Source organism: Salmo trutta, chromosome 9 (genome assembly GCF_901001165.1).
Source record: "Salmo trutta chromosome 9, fSalTru1.1, whole genome shotgun sequence".
NCBI lineage: Eukaryota > Metazoa > Chordata > Actinopteri > Salmoniformes > Salmonidae > Salmo > Salmo trutta.
This window is the reverse complement of record NC_042965.1, coordinates 10,285,371-10,300,834: the sequence shown is the minus strand read 5'-3', so window position 1 is coordinate 10,300,834 and position 15,464 is coordinate 10,285,371. Positions and strand designations below refer to the sequence as shown.

General features: G+C 42.1%; 1 protein-coding gene across 2 annotated transcripts in view; it reads left to right on the top strand.

Moving 5' to 3' along the window:
* The window catches only part of mfsd3 (major facilitator superfamily domain containing 3), a 36,280-nt gene that overhangs the window by 8,141 nt on the left and 12,675 nt on the right, over positions 1–15,464 (top strand). For both annotated transcript variants that reach the window (XM_029762339.1, XM_029762340.1), the window contains exon 3: positions 9,912–10,059. In XM_029762339.1, coding sequence (XP_029618199.1) covers positions 9,912–10,059 — 148 coding nt within the window. The remainder of the gene's footprint in view (positions 1–9,911; positions 10,060–15,464) is intronic.

Below are 15,464 nucleotides of genomic sequence, written 5' to 3'. Positions count from 1 at the left end.
GACTGTGAAGGCCTGATTCACACAGTCTCCTCTGAACAGTTGATGTTGAGATGTGTCTGTTACTTGAACTCTGTGAAGCATTTATTTGGGCTGCAATTTCTTAGGTGCATTTAACTCTAATGAACTTATCCTCTGCAGCAGAGGTAACTCTGGTTCTTCCTTTCCTGTGGTGGTCCTCATGAGAGACAGTTTCATCATAGCACTTGATCGTTTTGCAACTGCACCTGAACAAAGTTCTTGAAATTTTCCTCATTAACTGACCTTCATGTCTTAAAGTAATGATGGACTGTCCTTTCCCTTTGCTTATTTGAGCTGTTCTTGCCATAATATGGACTTGGTCTTTTACCAAATAAGGCTAACTTCTGTATACTACCCCTACCTTATCACAACACAACTGATTGGCTCAAACGCATTAAGAAGGAAAGAAATTCCACAAATTAACTTTTAACAAGGCACACCTGTTAATTGAAATGCATTCCAGGTGACTACCTCATGAAGCTGGTTGAGAGAATGCCAAGAGTATGCAAAGCTGTCATCAAGGCAAAGGGTGGCTACTTTGAAGAATCTCTAATATAAAATATATTTTGATTTGTTTAACACTTTTTTGGTTACTACATGATTCCATGTGTGTTATTTCATAGCTTTGATGTGTTCATTATAATTCTACAATGTAGAAAATAGTAAAAAATTAAGAAAAACCCTTGACCGGTACTGTACATCATTGGTCAGTACACTAGTAGGGCTGCCAAACAAAAACCATTGATTTCAAAGTTTAACAAACCATACAACTCTATGCACAAAGATTACGTTGAACAATTTACACAAATTTCACAAAAACACATTTACTGTAAGAACTTTGCAGATACAATGTTTGATTACAGAATTACGGTAATGTCTCCCTCACTTTATGTGACCACGTTTCCAGAAAACTGTTAAATATCTGCTCTTTTGTTTTGGTTATTGAACTACAGTAGGTGAAGTGGATTTACACCCGGTAACGGAATTACATCATGGGTCTCTGATCTGTACTTTACAGAAATGCATAATTATGAATATCATTCTCTTCATGGGGATGTATCCTGAATAGGTACACAAAGGTAGAAATAGGCAATATCCTTATTTTGCATATTTGAGCGTTATTATACTCACTGGCTATTATTGTAATGAGCTCTGCCCCCATAAAAGACCACATTTGGTTGATCTGGACCAGATCAAATCTGAAACAATCATAGACGTCTGTGTTTCACAAGTTTGGACATCGCAGTGAAGTTCAGTACAGTAGAGTACAGTAAAGTAGATATGTTCTTTACAGTACAATACAGTACGTTATACTACGGGATGGGCACGGTTAGTCGAATATCCGAACAGGCGTTTGAGTTACAATACTTAAGAGTTCATTTTTGCAAGACAAAATTATTATAGGCCTATTTTTAACACAAAGGCTTTTTCTAAATTAAAACATCCATGTGACATTGTTACACACAAGGATATACCATGACATTTCAAATAATTTAATTGAATTAAAAAAATATTTTCAATGTAGTTTTTATGACGTGCACGGAGCGCCCCATTTAATAAAAATGCAAATCAGTAGCCGACCAGTAGACGTGTGTAGGTTGTTGCTTATGTTGGCCAATCAAATGGACAAAGGGCTCAATGTGTAGGAAGTGGAGTGAGAGTTCACTAATGCAAGATGGAATAAAATGACTGTTGTTTTATATGAATGGGGTTTGAGAGAAAGCGCAGCATGTGGCCTCAATTAGCTTCTCTAGGCTACTCCAGTCAAGACGGGCACTGGGATGATAAACAACATTGTGGCTGCTAAAAGTTAGCTCGTCTTGGCTGTAGCCAAGTTACCTTGGCGTCTCTCTCTCTCTCTCTCCGTCTGCTCACTCCCATCTCTCACACACCGCAGCTGCAGCAATAGAGCGCCAGCCTCTAGCCCTCGCGCAGCAGTGCTTAGGTTAATAGGTCAAAAACATACGTTTCAAACTAGATGCATTTCGAATATCCGGATATCCAACAAAAATTCCTGATACTATTTGAGTAATGAAATTACTTCAAACTCCCTTCCCTACATTATGTTGTATACTGTACAGTACTGATCTCTACTGTACTTTTATTTACTGTGCTCTACTGCAGGGGTCCCCTCCCCCCCGCAGTACTGTACTGTTCTCGACTGTGCTCTACTTAAGTGATAATGCCCGAGAAGCTGGTGTTTGGAGGATATATTGGCAATGGTGTTGTCTCGGGTCGGCAAACCGTGCCAATATCTCCTCCAAACACCGGCTTGGAGGGCATTATCACTTTTATACAACGGGTTACCAACATATTGAAATAATGATTTGACATTTTAATTAACGTTTATTTGATATATTTATTCATAGCATTTCATCCTTCCACAAGATATATAGTCCCGACACATCTAGGGTTGCTTCCTAAGCCGGCTGGTCGTTTGTTCGGTTGCCACAGACACGACCCTGTCATTGTCTTTTTGTTCTGTATCTATGGACACGACCCAGTCGTTCGCTCTAAATGTTCCATTGCCATACTGGCTGGCAACGTTCTTATCCCTTGCTTGCTAGCTAGCCAACTATGGCTAACTGACAGTCACGTCAAACAGTGCAGACAGAATAACAACAGTAGCTGCATTTGTTTAAGCTGTTTTCTAGTGACATTTATTTGGATACATCCATAATAATGAGTTAGTTAGGTACGATTTCGCCCGGCATAGAAAATGTGCTCACTCGTCAGGACCAGTGGCGGTTCTAGACCATTTCAACTGGGGGGGCCAAGCTGGGGCCAGTTGTACTGTTAGAAGGGCCAGTTACATTAGACGTTATTGTTGTCATATCGTTTTCTTCACTGCATTGCAGGCATTAGCAGGCAAAAGACCATGTTCATAATCATCATCGTTGCCACTGTCTAATAACGGATGTAAAAAAAAAAAGAACGATAGCAAAAATTTGTTATGTCAAAATTATTTCATACTCCACATTTAGGGGGGCCACAAGGGGGTCCAAAATTGTTGTCACAAAAAAAATTGTTGTTCCCCCCCCAACCATAACCGCTACTGGTCAGGACACTTTTGTTCAGAGGAGCTAGCCAACAACACAACTAACACATTCACTTCAAACTGAAGCTGGAAAGACGGCAAACTAGCTGCGCTTGGTTTCGTTTGACCTTTTTTTCAATTGACATATCCATAAACATTATGCTGATTCATGATTTCAACTGGCTGAGAAAAGCTGCATGTCTGTCTCACCCCGACTCCTGAAACATTCATGACTATGGGACACCTGGAGATCGAATTAGAACTTTGAAGCCATGTTGCAAACGTCGGACAGACCGTCAGCAACTTTATACAAATCTCCGCTGTTGAAAACCAAATGTTAGTCTAAAAGAAATTAGATAATGTCTAGATGCTTTTTATAGTGGAGACCAATTTTATAAAGTGCCTGGCTGGCCTGATGAGACAGTGGATGGCGCAGTCAGATGGAACAGAGTAAATAGGCTTTTTAATGTCATAGATTTAGCTGGTATTAACTTGTGGAATAGACACCGGCTGGAATGCAGTTTTAACCCATAGGGATTAGAACCACCCGTTGTATAATACTGTACATTACTGTGATGTCCAAACTTGTGAAACATAGACGTCTATGATTGGTTCAGATTTGGTCCCCCCAGGATGGACTGACCAAATTCCAACTACTTTTCAACGTCCGTGTCAGTCGCTACTCAGTGGGCGAGGATGCTTGTTACAAGAAATGGGAAGAGGATGGGTGCTAGGTGTCATGGTGTCAGTAAGAGCCGGGAGAGGTGACATGCTTTGACCACCAGATGACAAAAAGCGAAAAGAAACCAGTAATGAGCTGAACATAACAGTATGCCAGTAGAAGGGAGGACTGTAGCTGCTGACCCAGCTGTGGTTTGTGACTACTCTGTCCCATTGTAGCCAATTCAATTGCAGTAATTCCGTTACTGGTTTGTTTTATTAAGAATTATTACTTTTTAATCACTTCATAAACAAACTTGATATCAGGAAGAACACAACTCATTGTTAGGTTTACCTTTTACTTCTGTGAACTTTAGAAAAACGTCTTTAAACAGAACTACAAGGCACATGGCAATGTTAACTTAACTTACCAAAGGCAAATCATTTCTACAAAACGAAATATAAGTGTTGATATTAGTTGGCAGGGGGTCTTCAACATTATTGTGTTTTGATGTATTTCTAATACCTTTTATGACTTTCTGGTAGATGTTGTACAAGACCCCTTTTCCATCTGTTTGACCAGAAATCAAAGCCGTTGCTTATTCCTAATTTTTGGGTATGAAAATGGTTGAAAAATGTATATACTATATGCCTTCATTTCTCCAAAATATAGTCTCTTAGCTTTCATTTGACACCCAATTTGACATTGGAGTAGGATTCTATTGCATCGACAGGCATGACTCAGACCCGTACTCTACACAGACCGGTGCGTCATAACCAATCAGAGCTCAAGTAAGCCTATATGCAAATAGCCATTGCCATATATACAGTGCATTTGGAAAGTATTCAGACCCCTTAACTTTTTCCACATTTTGTTGCGTGCAGCCTTATTCTACATTTATTTTATTTTTTTAAACATCAATCTACACACAATACCCCATAATGACAAAGCGAAAATGGGTTTTTAGACATTTTTGCAAATGTATTAAAAACAGATACCTTATTTGCATAAGTATTCAGACCCTTTGCTGTGAGACTCGAAATTTAGCTCAGGTGCATCCTGTTTCCTTTGATCATCCTTGATGTTTCTACAACTTGATTGGAGTTCACCTGTGGTAAATTCAATTGATTAGACATGATTTGGAAAGGCACACACCTGTCTATATAAGGTCCCACAGTTGACAGTGCATGTCAGAGTAAAAACCAGCCAGGGGATCGACGGAATTGTCCACAGAGCTCCGAGACAGGATTGGGTCGAGGCAAAGATCTGGGGAATTGTACCAAAACATTTCTGCAGTATTGAAGGTCCCCAAGAACACAGTGCCCTCCTCATTCTTAAAGGGAAGAAGTTTAGAACCACCAAGACTATTCCTAGAGCTGGCCGCCCGACTGAGCAATCGGGAGAGAAGGGCCTGGTCAGGGAGGTGACCAAAACCTGTTGGTCACTTTGACAGAGCTCCAGAGTTCCTCTGTGGCAATTGTTTTCCTTCTGGAAGGTTCTCCCATCTCTGCAGCACTCCACTAATCAGGCCTTTAATGTTAGAGTGGCCTGACGGAATCCACTCCACAGTAAAATGCACATGACCGCCCACTTGGTGTTTGCCAAACTCCACCTGAAGTTCTCTGACCATGAGATATAAGATTCTCTGGTCAGATGAAACCAGGATTGAACTCTTTGGCCTGAATGCTAAGCGTCACATCTGGAGGAAACCTGGCACCATCCCTACGGTGAAGCATGGTGGTGGCAGCATCATGCTGTGGGGATGTTTTTCAGGGACTGGGAGACTAGTCAGGATTGAGGGAAAGATGAATGGAGCAAAGTACAGAGATCCTTGATGAAAACCTGCTCCAGAGCGCTCAGGACCTCACACTGGGGCGAAGGTTCAACTTTCAACAGGACAACGGCCATAAGCGCACAGCCAAAACAACGCAGGAGTGACTTCGGGACAAGTCTCTGAATGTCCTTGAGTGGCCCAGCCAGAGCCCGGACTTGAATCCAATCAGAAAATAGCTGTGCAGCAACAATCCCCATCTAACCTGACAGCGCTTGAGAGGATCTACAGAGAAGAATGTGAGAAACTCCCCAAATACAGGTGTGCCAAGCTTGTAGCTTCATACCCAAGAAGACCTGAGGCTGTAATCGCTGCCAAATGTGCTGAGTAAAGGATCTGAATACTTATGTAGATGTGATTTATATTATTTTTATTTAATACATTTGCAAAAATTAAAAAAAAAACAGTTTTTTCTTTGTCATTATGGGTATTGCGTGTAGATTGTTTTCCCCCCCTCACCAATGTAATCCATTTTAGAATAAGGCTGTAACATAACAAAATATGGGAAATGTGAAGGTGTCTGAATACTTTCCGAATGCACTGTATATCTGTGCCATTCACTTTGAACTGGACTGTGTTTAGGCTACAGTATGAGGGGTCGAGAGCAGATGCGCTTGTTTTTTTAGTTTTTTTGTATATGTATATATTTTTTATTTAACCTTTATTTAACTAGGCACGTCCGTTAAGAACAAATTCTTATTTTCAATGATGGCCTAGGAACAGTGGGTTAACTGCCCTGTTCAGGGGCAGAACGACCGATTTTTACCTTGTCAGCTCAGGGATTTGATCTTGCAATCTTTCGGTTACAAGTCCAACGCTCTAACCACTAGGCTAACTGAGCTCTAAGCAAGAGATGCATGTAGCCACGTGCACATTTGTTCATTTTCTTTGCTAGTTAGTGAGTTATTAGCTCACTTATAGGCAATTTCTAGTCAACAATGGGGGAGTGGTTGCTTCTAACGAGCACAAAATCTGTGCATTTCTAGTCATCGTTGAAAAGCAAGTTGGAAAGAGCTTTTTTGATCTCTTAAAGGGGCAGTGTTGTATTTTGAGACAGGCTTGAATAAGCTAAGTGGCCAATAGGCAGAGGGTAGCATAATTTGTCTGATTCTCTGTAATAATGGTATGGGAATAATAATGCATTTTATTTTGTAAACTGGTGTCTTGCATCAAACACAACATTTCCAGTCATCTTGTCTGAAACAGTGGATAAACAGATTATTGTCAAGCCCTAAGTAGATTGTAGGCCTACATTGAACAACACACATTGGCTGCTACTGTAGGTTGAATGACAGAACAGCTATTTCCATGTTAAAATGTTATGGGATGCATTTTCTACATTGTTTTTGGTGGTTGGCCTCTCTGGTATGCCTACATTATGATCAAATAGCCTACTTGGCCACTGTTAAAACTTTAACTTAAAGCGGGTACAGCCTCAGTGTTCACAGTAAATGCCCACTGGAAGTGGCACAACATTTTCATGAAGTTCAAGTTTGCTTTCAGCAGACCTGAAATTTGCCCCGTGCTGAAAGAAATGAGAGAGAACATTGGTCATAGTTCATGTGGTTATGGGAGTACAACGTAGTTGGTAACATAAGAGCATTTTAGCAAAGTGACCCTTCTGGGGGTTGGGGTTCAAGTTGCCTTGCTTTTACCCTTGGTCAATAGCCACGCGCATAGTATTTTTCCCATGCTTCACCCTAGTCCTTTAGGTGGTCAACAAACTCTGTGACACCCTGCAGACCTGTAGGGATAGCTGTTAGTGTGCCAGTAGGGCTGGTCATGTGAGTGTGTGGGGTCTCTATTGGATGGTTTATGTGCTGTAGATTTGTGTTTTACTGGTTCTCTCTGTATCGTGTCCCCAGGGTGGGTTGTGGCTTGTTGTTTTCTCCCAAGTGTCTGTGATCCCCTCTGATCCTGGCCTCTTCTGTCTGAGCTTCATGTGACCACTCTGTGATCCTTCTGTGTCCTCATTGACCCTTCAACCCTCCTCCCCTCATGCTGATCCCCCTCCTCTTCTCTCTCTCGCTCTCTCTCTCTTTCGCTCTCGCCCGTACACACACAAACACCTCTCCTTTTCCATCAGCAACCTGTCAGCCCTCCTCTGCACGCCCCCCTGCACCAAATTCCTCACCCTCTCACGCGTGAATGTTTTTCTTCTCTTTCCTCATCCCTTCCCCTCTTTATTTATCCCTTTCCTTTCTCAAACCATGTCTGTTTCTCTCCCTTTCCCCTTCTCTGTTTGTCCATGTTTCTCCCTTACCCCCTTTCTCTCTCTCTCACTCGCTCTCTCTCGTGTTCTCACTCTCTCCCTTACCCCTCTCTCTGGCTTTCTCTTAATCCATTATTTAGGGTCTCTCCTTCTTTCTACCTCATGTCTTTCTACCTTACTCCTCTCTTTTTCTCTCCACCTTTTCCCCCTCTGTCTTTCTGTCTCTGTGTCTTTCTCCCTCTTTCTCTGTCTCTCTCTCTGTCTCTCCCGCTCTCTCCCTCTCTCTGTCTCTACCCCTCTCTGTCTCTGTTTCTCCCCCTCTGTCACTATCTTACTCCCTTACCCCCTTCTCAACTAGTTTATTCTTTGTGGATGCCTAATGAAATCCCCTCTGAAAATGACAATTGTTGCTTTGAGAGTATTTATAGAAATGAATAATCAGCCTTGTTGTGTTTGTCTGCATGGATTTTCAGCACTGAACGCTGTGAAGACAGAACCACCGGTAAAGAATCAAGACGTGTGTAGGAAGTATGAACCGCAACAGTAGTCTGTGGTTTATTAGACATTATTTACATTTACATTTAAGTCATTTATAAAGGTTTATAATGTGTTTTTAAACCATTATACCTACAGGCTATTAAAGGGCAATCTGCAGTCCCATTAACAGCAAAGCGTTCACCCCGTCAATGTTTTATTAAATAGCTGAGCGATGGGGTTGGAGAAATGCAGTCACTCTCAAATGTATAGAATTACAAGCACTGACCATCCATGAACTCCACATTATAATTATAACCATATTTTGAGGCTAATCAGTGTTTAAGACCTACATTGCTTACAAACAAAGAAGTCAATCAAGCTTATATTTTGGGATCTGATGGGGTACGACAATTGAACTAAGCCCATAAGTTATATGTTATATTCTTCAGGAATCAATGGGTGTATATCAATCATTTAAAAGTCCAAAAAATGGATGTGGCGATCAGACTGCGCATTTAAGTAAAGTCTTGCCGTAATTACAAATGGTCAAACTACCGACACCGTTGGATGTTAAAACGTTTCCCAGGTTTAAACTGATGATGGTGGGGAATAGTGAGTAGTACCGTAGATGAATAGCTGTTGGTGTTAGATCTGCCTTGTAGAGACAGACATAGGAGATGTAGATGCTGAATGTGATGAATATGTCATCATCGCAACCTCTGTTTATCCCGCTCATTCTCCTGCCACACATTTAGCTGGGCTGTCACACAGCGTTGTCAGAACGTTTACGCGTGCGTTGTCGCAGCGTTCCCGCGCGCCGGGAGGTTTTCACCATCCTCTCTGAACTCTTTGATTTCCTTCTCCATTTCATGTGAAGGGCTTTCTCTCTCTGTCTCTCTCTCTCTCTCCGTCTATTTTTGTTTTTCTCCTGGCCAAGTTGTGGCTGTGTGTGTCGTCTCTTTGACAGTAGTCTCTGAGCTGTCACTCAGCGCTCAGTCTTCCTGTCTCTGTGAAGTCACTCTCCATTAATAATGGCGGTGGCGCTGAATATTTTACACTGTCGCTCGGCAGTACATTATCCTGTCTTTGACGCCACACAGCGACAGAAAGACAATTGTCTGCCTGACAAAACTTTTATTTCAACCGAGAGCTCTGTGACTGAGACTTGTGTTATGTGAGGAAGTTTTGCGTTTTTCTGTCGTCTCTCTCCCCCCCCCCGCCCTTTAGAAATATGGCAGAGGATATTATTTTTCCTGTTGAACATCTATTATTGACACTATCTAGGAATAGTGTGTGCTGTTTCGTTTAGAAAAGATGTTAGCACTACTGTAACAGTGTCCAGTCAGTCTATTAATCAGGTTAACTACTTTGTGCACTGTCACTGTGTTTAAGAACATTGGAGTTGTCTTACATTCACATGGAAGGAATACACTATTGTCTTCTTCCTCCTTTTATGGTTTGAATAGCTCTGTCACAGGAAGGTGGATTGTAGATGTTTTTGTGTGTTTTTTTCCCCCCTACAATGGCTAATCCATCGTAGTTGACGTGGGACTGTGTTGTAGATAGAATTACAGATGAACTGATTTGCGTAAAGTGTCTAAGCCTAACTCCTCTCGCTTGTCTAACCTTAACTCTAACTGGTGTCCCCCCCTCTCTCTCTCTTCTCCACCCATAGGTGAGCAGGGAGCTGTGACCATGTTCCCTCTTTTCCTGTTGGACAATCACATGACAGCACGCGAGCTGGGGTTCTGGAACGGCGTGATCGCCATGGGCTTCTCCATCTGTGGCTCCTCCCTCGGCGGCCTGCTGCTCTCCCAGTTCAGGTAGCGTTCAGGGACAACACGCCCCTGGTAGCGTTCAGGGGCAACACGCCCCTGGTAGCGTTCAGGGGCAACACTCTGATTTCAGTTTTACCTAACTCACATGTAACTTGTTTTGTAACTCATTTGAAATACTCACCAGCTGTTTTAAAATAATCTGTTTATCTACAGTGCCCATTTCAGCTTCACATGTCTCAGAAGCATCCCTTTCTGTGGCACAGATATCACATCACCTCCACTCCACACACTGGGGTGTATGTGTGTGTATGCGTGCGTGCATTTGCGTATGTGTGTTTTAATGGAAGTGAACACAGCCCTCAGAGCTGTGTAGCCCCCCTCTCTTGCTCTCTTTCTCTCTCTGTCTCTCTGTCTCTGTGTGTGGCCCCCCAGTGTGAGATGTGTGGTATGATGGCAGCATGGGGAGATGCTGTGTAGCCTTCAATATTTCTTAGAGAGGCAAGGAGACGGGGCCCCAACAGAAACACTAGGCCCTGTAACTTCTACAGCTGATAATGCAAAACCATCCACCAATAATCAACAACTTCTGTTTAGGTCAATAGAAATTGTCTTATTTTTTTAACGAGATCAAAGATCACAAACTCTAGCCTAAAACTCATAGATTTTTTTTTACTGTGCAAAATGTCACTCATAGTGTAAGTTGGACTCATCTTTTTTTCTACCAATAGCCTGAAGTTCAGTCACATGTTTGGACACACCTACTCATTCAAGGATTTTTGTTTATTTTACTATTATCTACATTGTAGAATAATAGTGAAGACATCAAAACTATGAAGTAAATCAAAATATATTTGAGATTCTTCAAAGTAGCCACCATTTGCCTTGAGTTAACTGCACCTCAGAAATTGCAGCCCAAATAAATGCTTCACAGAGTTCAAGTAACAGACACATCTCAACATCAACTATTCAGAGAAGACTGCATGAATCAGGCCTTCATGGTCAAATTGCTGCGAAGAAACCACTACTAAAGGACACCCAAAAGAATAAGTGACTTGGTTAGGCCAAGAAATACAAGCAATGGACATTAGATCGGTGGAAATCTCTCCTTTGGTCTGATGAGTCCAAATTTTAGATTTTGGTTCCAACCAACGTGTCTTTATGAGAGGCAGAGTAGATGTGTGGTTCCCACCGTGAAGCATGGAGGAGAGGTGCTTTGCTGGTGACACTGTCAGTGATTTATTTAGTATTCAAGGCAAACTTAACCAGCATGGCTACCACAGCATTCTGCAGCGATACACCACCCCATTTGGTTTGCTCTTAGTGGGACTATCATTTGTTTTTCAAGAGGACGATGACCCAACACACCTCCAGGCTGTGTAAGGGCTATTTGACCAAGAAGGAGAGTGATGGAGTGCTGCATCAGATGACCTGGCCTCCACAATCACCTGACCTCAACCCAATTGAGATGGTTTGGGATAAGTTGGACCACGGAGTGAAGAAAAAGCAGCCAACAAGTGCTCAGCATATGTGGGAAATCCTTCAAGACTGTTGGAGAAGCATTCCAGGTGAAGCTGGTTGAGAGAATGCCAAGAGTGTGCAAAGCTGTCATCAAGGCAGAAAATCTCAAAAATAAGATATAATTTGAAATGTTTAACACTTTTTTTTGGTTATTACACTATTCCATATGTGTTATTTCATCGTTGTGATGTCTTCACTATTATTCTACAATGTAGAAATGAGTAAAAAATAAAGAAAAACCCTTGAATGAGTAGGTGTGTCCAGACTTTTGACTTGTTCTGTATACTACAAAAGTATGTGGACACCTGCTTGTCGAACATCTCATTCCAAAATCATGGGCATTAATATGGAGTTGGTCCCCCCTTTGCTGCTATAACAGCCTCCACTTTTCTGGGAAGGCTTTCCACTAGATGTTGGAACATTGCTGCTGGGACTTGCTTCCATTCAGCCGCAACAGCATTAGTGAGGTCGGGCACTGATGTTGCGAGCTTAGGCTTGGGTCGCAGTCGGTGTTCCAATTCATCCCAAAGGTGTTCGATGGGGTTGAGGTCAGGGCTCTGTGCAGGCCAGAGTTCTTCCACACTGATCTCAACAAACTATTTCTATACGGACCTCAGTTTGTGCACGGGGCATTGTCATGCCGAAACAAGAAAGGGCCTTCCCAAAACTCTTGCCACAAAGTTGGAAGCACAGAATCGTCTAGAATGTCATTGTATGCTGTAGTTTTAAGATTTTCCTTCATTGGAAATAAAGGGCCTCGCCCGAACCATGAAAAACAGACCCAGACCAATATTCCTCCTCCACCAAACCTTACAGTTGTCACTATGCATTGGGGCAGGTAGCGTTCTCCTGGCATCCGCCAAACCTAGATTTGTCCGTCGGACTGCCAGATGGTGAAGCATGATTCATCACTCCAGTGAACAAGTTTCCACTGCTCCAAAGTCCAATGGCGGTAAGCTTTACACCACTCCAGCCGACAATTGGCATTGTGCATGGTGATCTTAGGCTTTTGTGCGGCTGCTTGGCCATAGAAACCAATTTCATGAAGCTCAGTTTGGAACTCAGGAGTGAGTGTTGCAACCCAGGACTGACCATTTTTACGCGCTTCAGTACTCGGTGGTCCTGTATCTGTAAGCTTGTGTGGCCTATCACTTCGCAACGGAGCTGTTATTGCTCCTAGACGTTTCCACTTCACAATAACAGCACTTACAGTTGACCGGGGCATCTCTAGCAGGGCAGAAATAGCCAAATCCACTAATTTGAAGGGTTGTCCACATACTTTTGGCCATGTGGTGTACGTTTTGAAGTAAAGCACCTGCACATCAAAGCCGGGTTGAAGTCATTATGCAGTTATCACTGTACACACAATATACATTTCACTACCGTGCCTCAGCTGTAGAGCTTTAAGTTCTCCTTTCAATTGCTACTTAACCTTACAGTTTCAGCAATTACCATTACAGCACATACAGTACCCTAACTCATCCTCCATTGCATAAGACCATACATCTGCCCATAGCTTCACATTATAGCTTTCTCCCTTGGCACATGAGATGTAATGCAATCTATAAATAACATTGCGTATGTATTTTCCCCACACAAAGGCTTTAGCGTGGCTCACACAGCACCATATCCGTCTATACCACTCACAAAGCTAGATGGGTTAATGAGAATTATTAACTGGGTGGTTTGAGCCCTGAATTTTGATTGGCTGAAGGCCATGGTGTTTCAGATCGTATACCACGGGTATGACGAAACATTTCGTTTTATTGCTCGAGTTACGTTATTAGTGTCCGCGTTGCGTCGTGCCTAAGAACAGCCCTTAGCTGTGGTATATTGGCCCTATGCCACACCTCCTCGGGCCTTATTGCTTAATACTACCATTAGCGTCGATCTGAAATATGCCCTATATGAAGGGAATACCAATATATTGTCTTCGTATTAAAAGGTCTGCACAGCTTGCTCTGATGTTTTCTCACACTACCTGTAAAATAATAAGTCCAAATGCCTTTTGTTTGAAATCGCTTTCACAAAAGTTCTGTCATATTTTTGGAGGTAGTACTTTCTTTCTTTTCTGTCTTTCTCCCTCTTTCTCTCTCCCTCTTTCTGTCTTTCTTTCTTGTAAAGGACTCCGGTAGAATTGTCACATTTTCACACACGGAGGTGCGTTCACCTGACACTGTACACTCAGTCCAGATTCCCACAGAGTGATTCCCATCCCTCTCCCCCCATGTCCCAACACACACACACACACACACACTACACACACACACTACACAAAGCCTATCCACCAGGCCGTTTCAATGCTCTAAAAGCTCATTTGGACGCTTATCCTGGGCCCCATCAGAAACGCTTGAGTGGCCAGAGACTGACCCCCTCACACAGATCGCCATCGGCAACCTGAGAGCCTATATGGTATCGGGGCCTAGCCAGTGTGAGGTGTCAGTAGCGAAGCAGGTTCTCTTCTCTCGCCCCATCACTACGGCAACTCCCCAGAGAGACAGATTTCAAAGAGTGTCATTGAGAAGGGAGAGAATAATGAACGGAGGGAAAGAATGTCTTTAGCATGTGAATGATAGCAGATTGGTTTTCAGGTTGGAAGGACCCTGTAGGTCCTGTAGGCTTACAGACTGATAGAATGGACAGAAGGAGACAGATTCTATTTGATATACCATTTTTGGATAGTTTGTAGATCCGTCCTTTTTTTTAAAAACATTTTGTTGCATTACGAAGTGGTATAGAAATTGATTTAATTGTGCTTTGTTTTTTTTCATTGATCTACACAAAATACTCCACAATGTCAAAGTGAAAAGAAAATTCTACAAACGTTTACAAATTAATAAAAATGAAATAACTAAAATATTGTATAATTATTCACACCCTTTGTTTAGGCAAGCCTAAACTAGTTCAGGAGTAACATTTAGCCTAACAAATCACATAAGTTACATTGACTCACTTTGTGTGAAATAACAGGGATTGACATGATTTTTGAATGACTACCCCTTCCTCTGTCCCCCATACATACAACATCTGTAAGGTCCATCAGTCAAGTATTGCATTTCAAGCACAGATTCAACTACAAAGACCAGGGAATATATCGAAAGCCTTATGAAGAAGGATAGTTGTTGGTAGATGGGTAACAATAACAAATCAGACTTTGAATAGCTCTTTAAGCATGGTCAAGTTAATAATTATGCTGTAGATTGTGTTAAACCACCCACACACAACAAAGATACAGTCGTCCTTCTGAACTGAGCTGCAGGACAGGAAGGAAACTGCTCAGGGATGTCGCTATGAGGCCAGTGGTGATTTTAAAACCGTAACCGTTCAATAGCTGTGATGGGAGAACTGGATCAACAACATTGTAGTTACTTCACATTAATTACACGAAAATAACAATATAAATATTCAGAATAAAAAATATTCCAAAACAGGAATCGTGTATTGTGTATCCAACAAGGAACTAAAGTTATAAGGCAGGAGAACACAGCAAAGGAATAAATGTGAAGCGTTATGTTTGGGGCAAATCCAAACGTGACACATCACTGTGTAACCGCCTCCTTATTTTCAAGCATGGTGGTGGCTGCATCATCGTATGGATATGCTAGACAAAAATAAACGAGATGGAGCTAAGCACAGGCAAAATCCTCCAGTAAAACCTGCTTTTAATCAGACATTGGTCGAGGAATACACCTTTCAGCAGGACAATAACCTATAACACAATGAATGTTCCTGAGTGGCCAAGTTACAGTTTTGACGTAAATCTGCTTGAAGATCTATGGCTTGACGTGAAAGTGACTTTCTAGCCATGACACCCAACACCTTGACAGAGCTTGACGAATTTTGAAAAGAATAATAGGCTAATATGGCACAGTCCAGGTGTGCAAGCTTTTAGAGACTTACCAAAAAGACTCCGCAGTAATCACTGCCAAAGG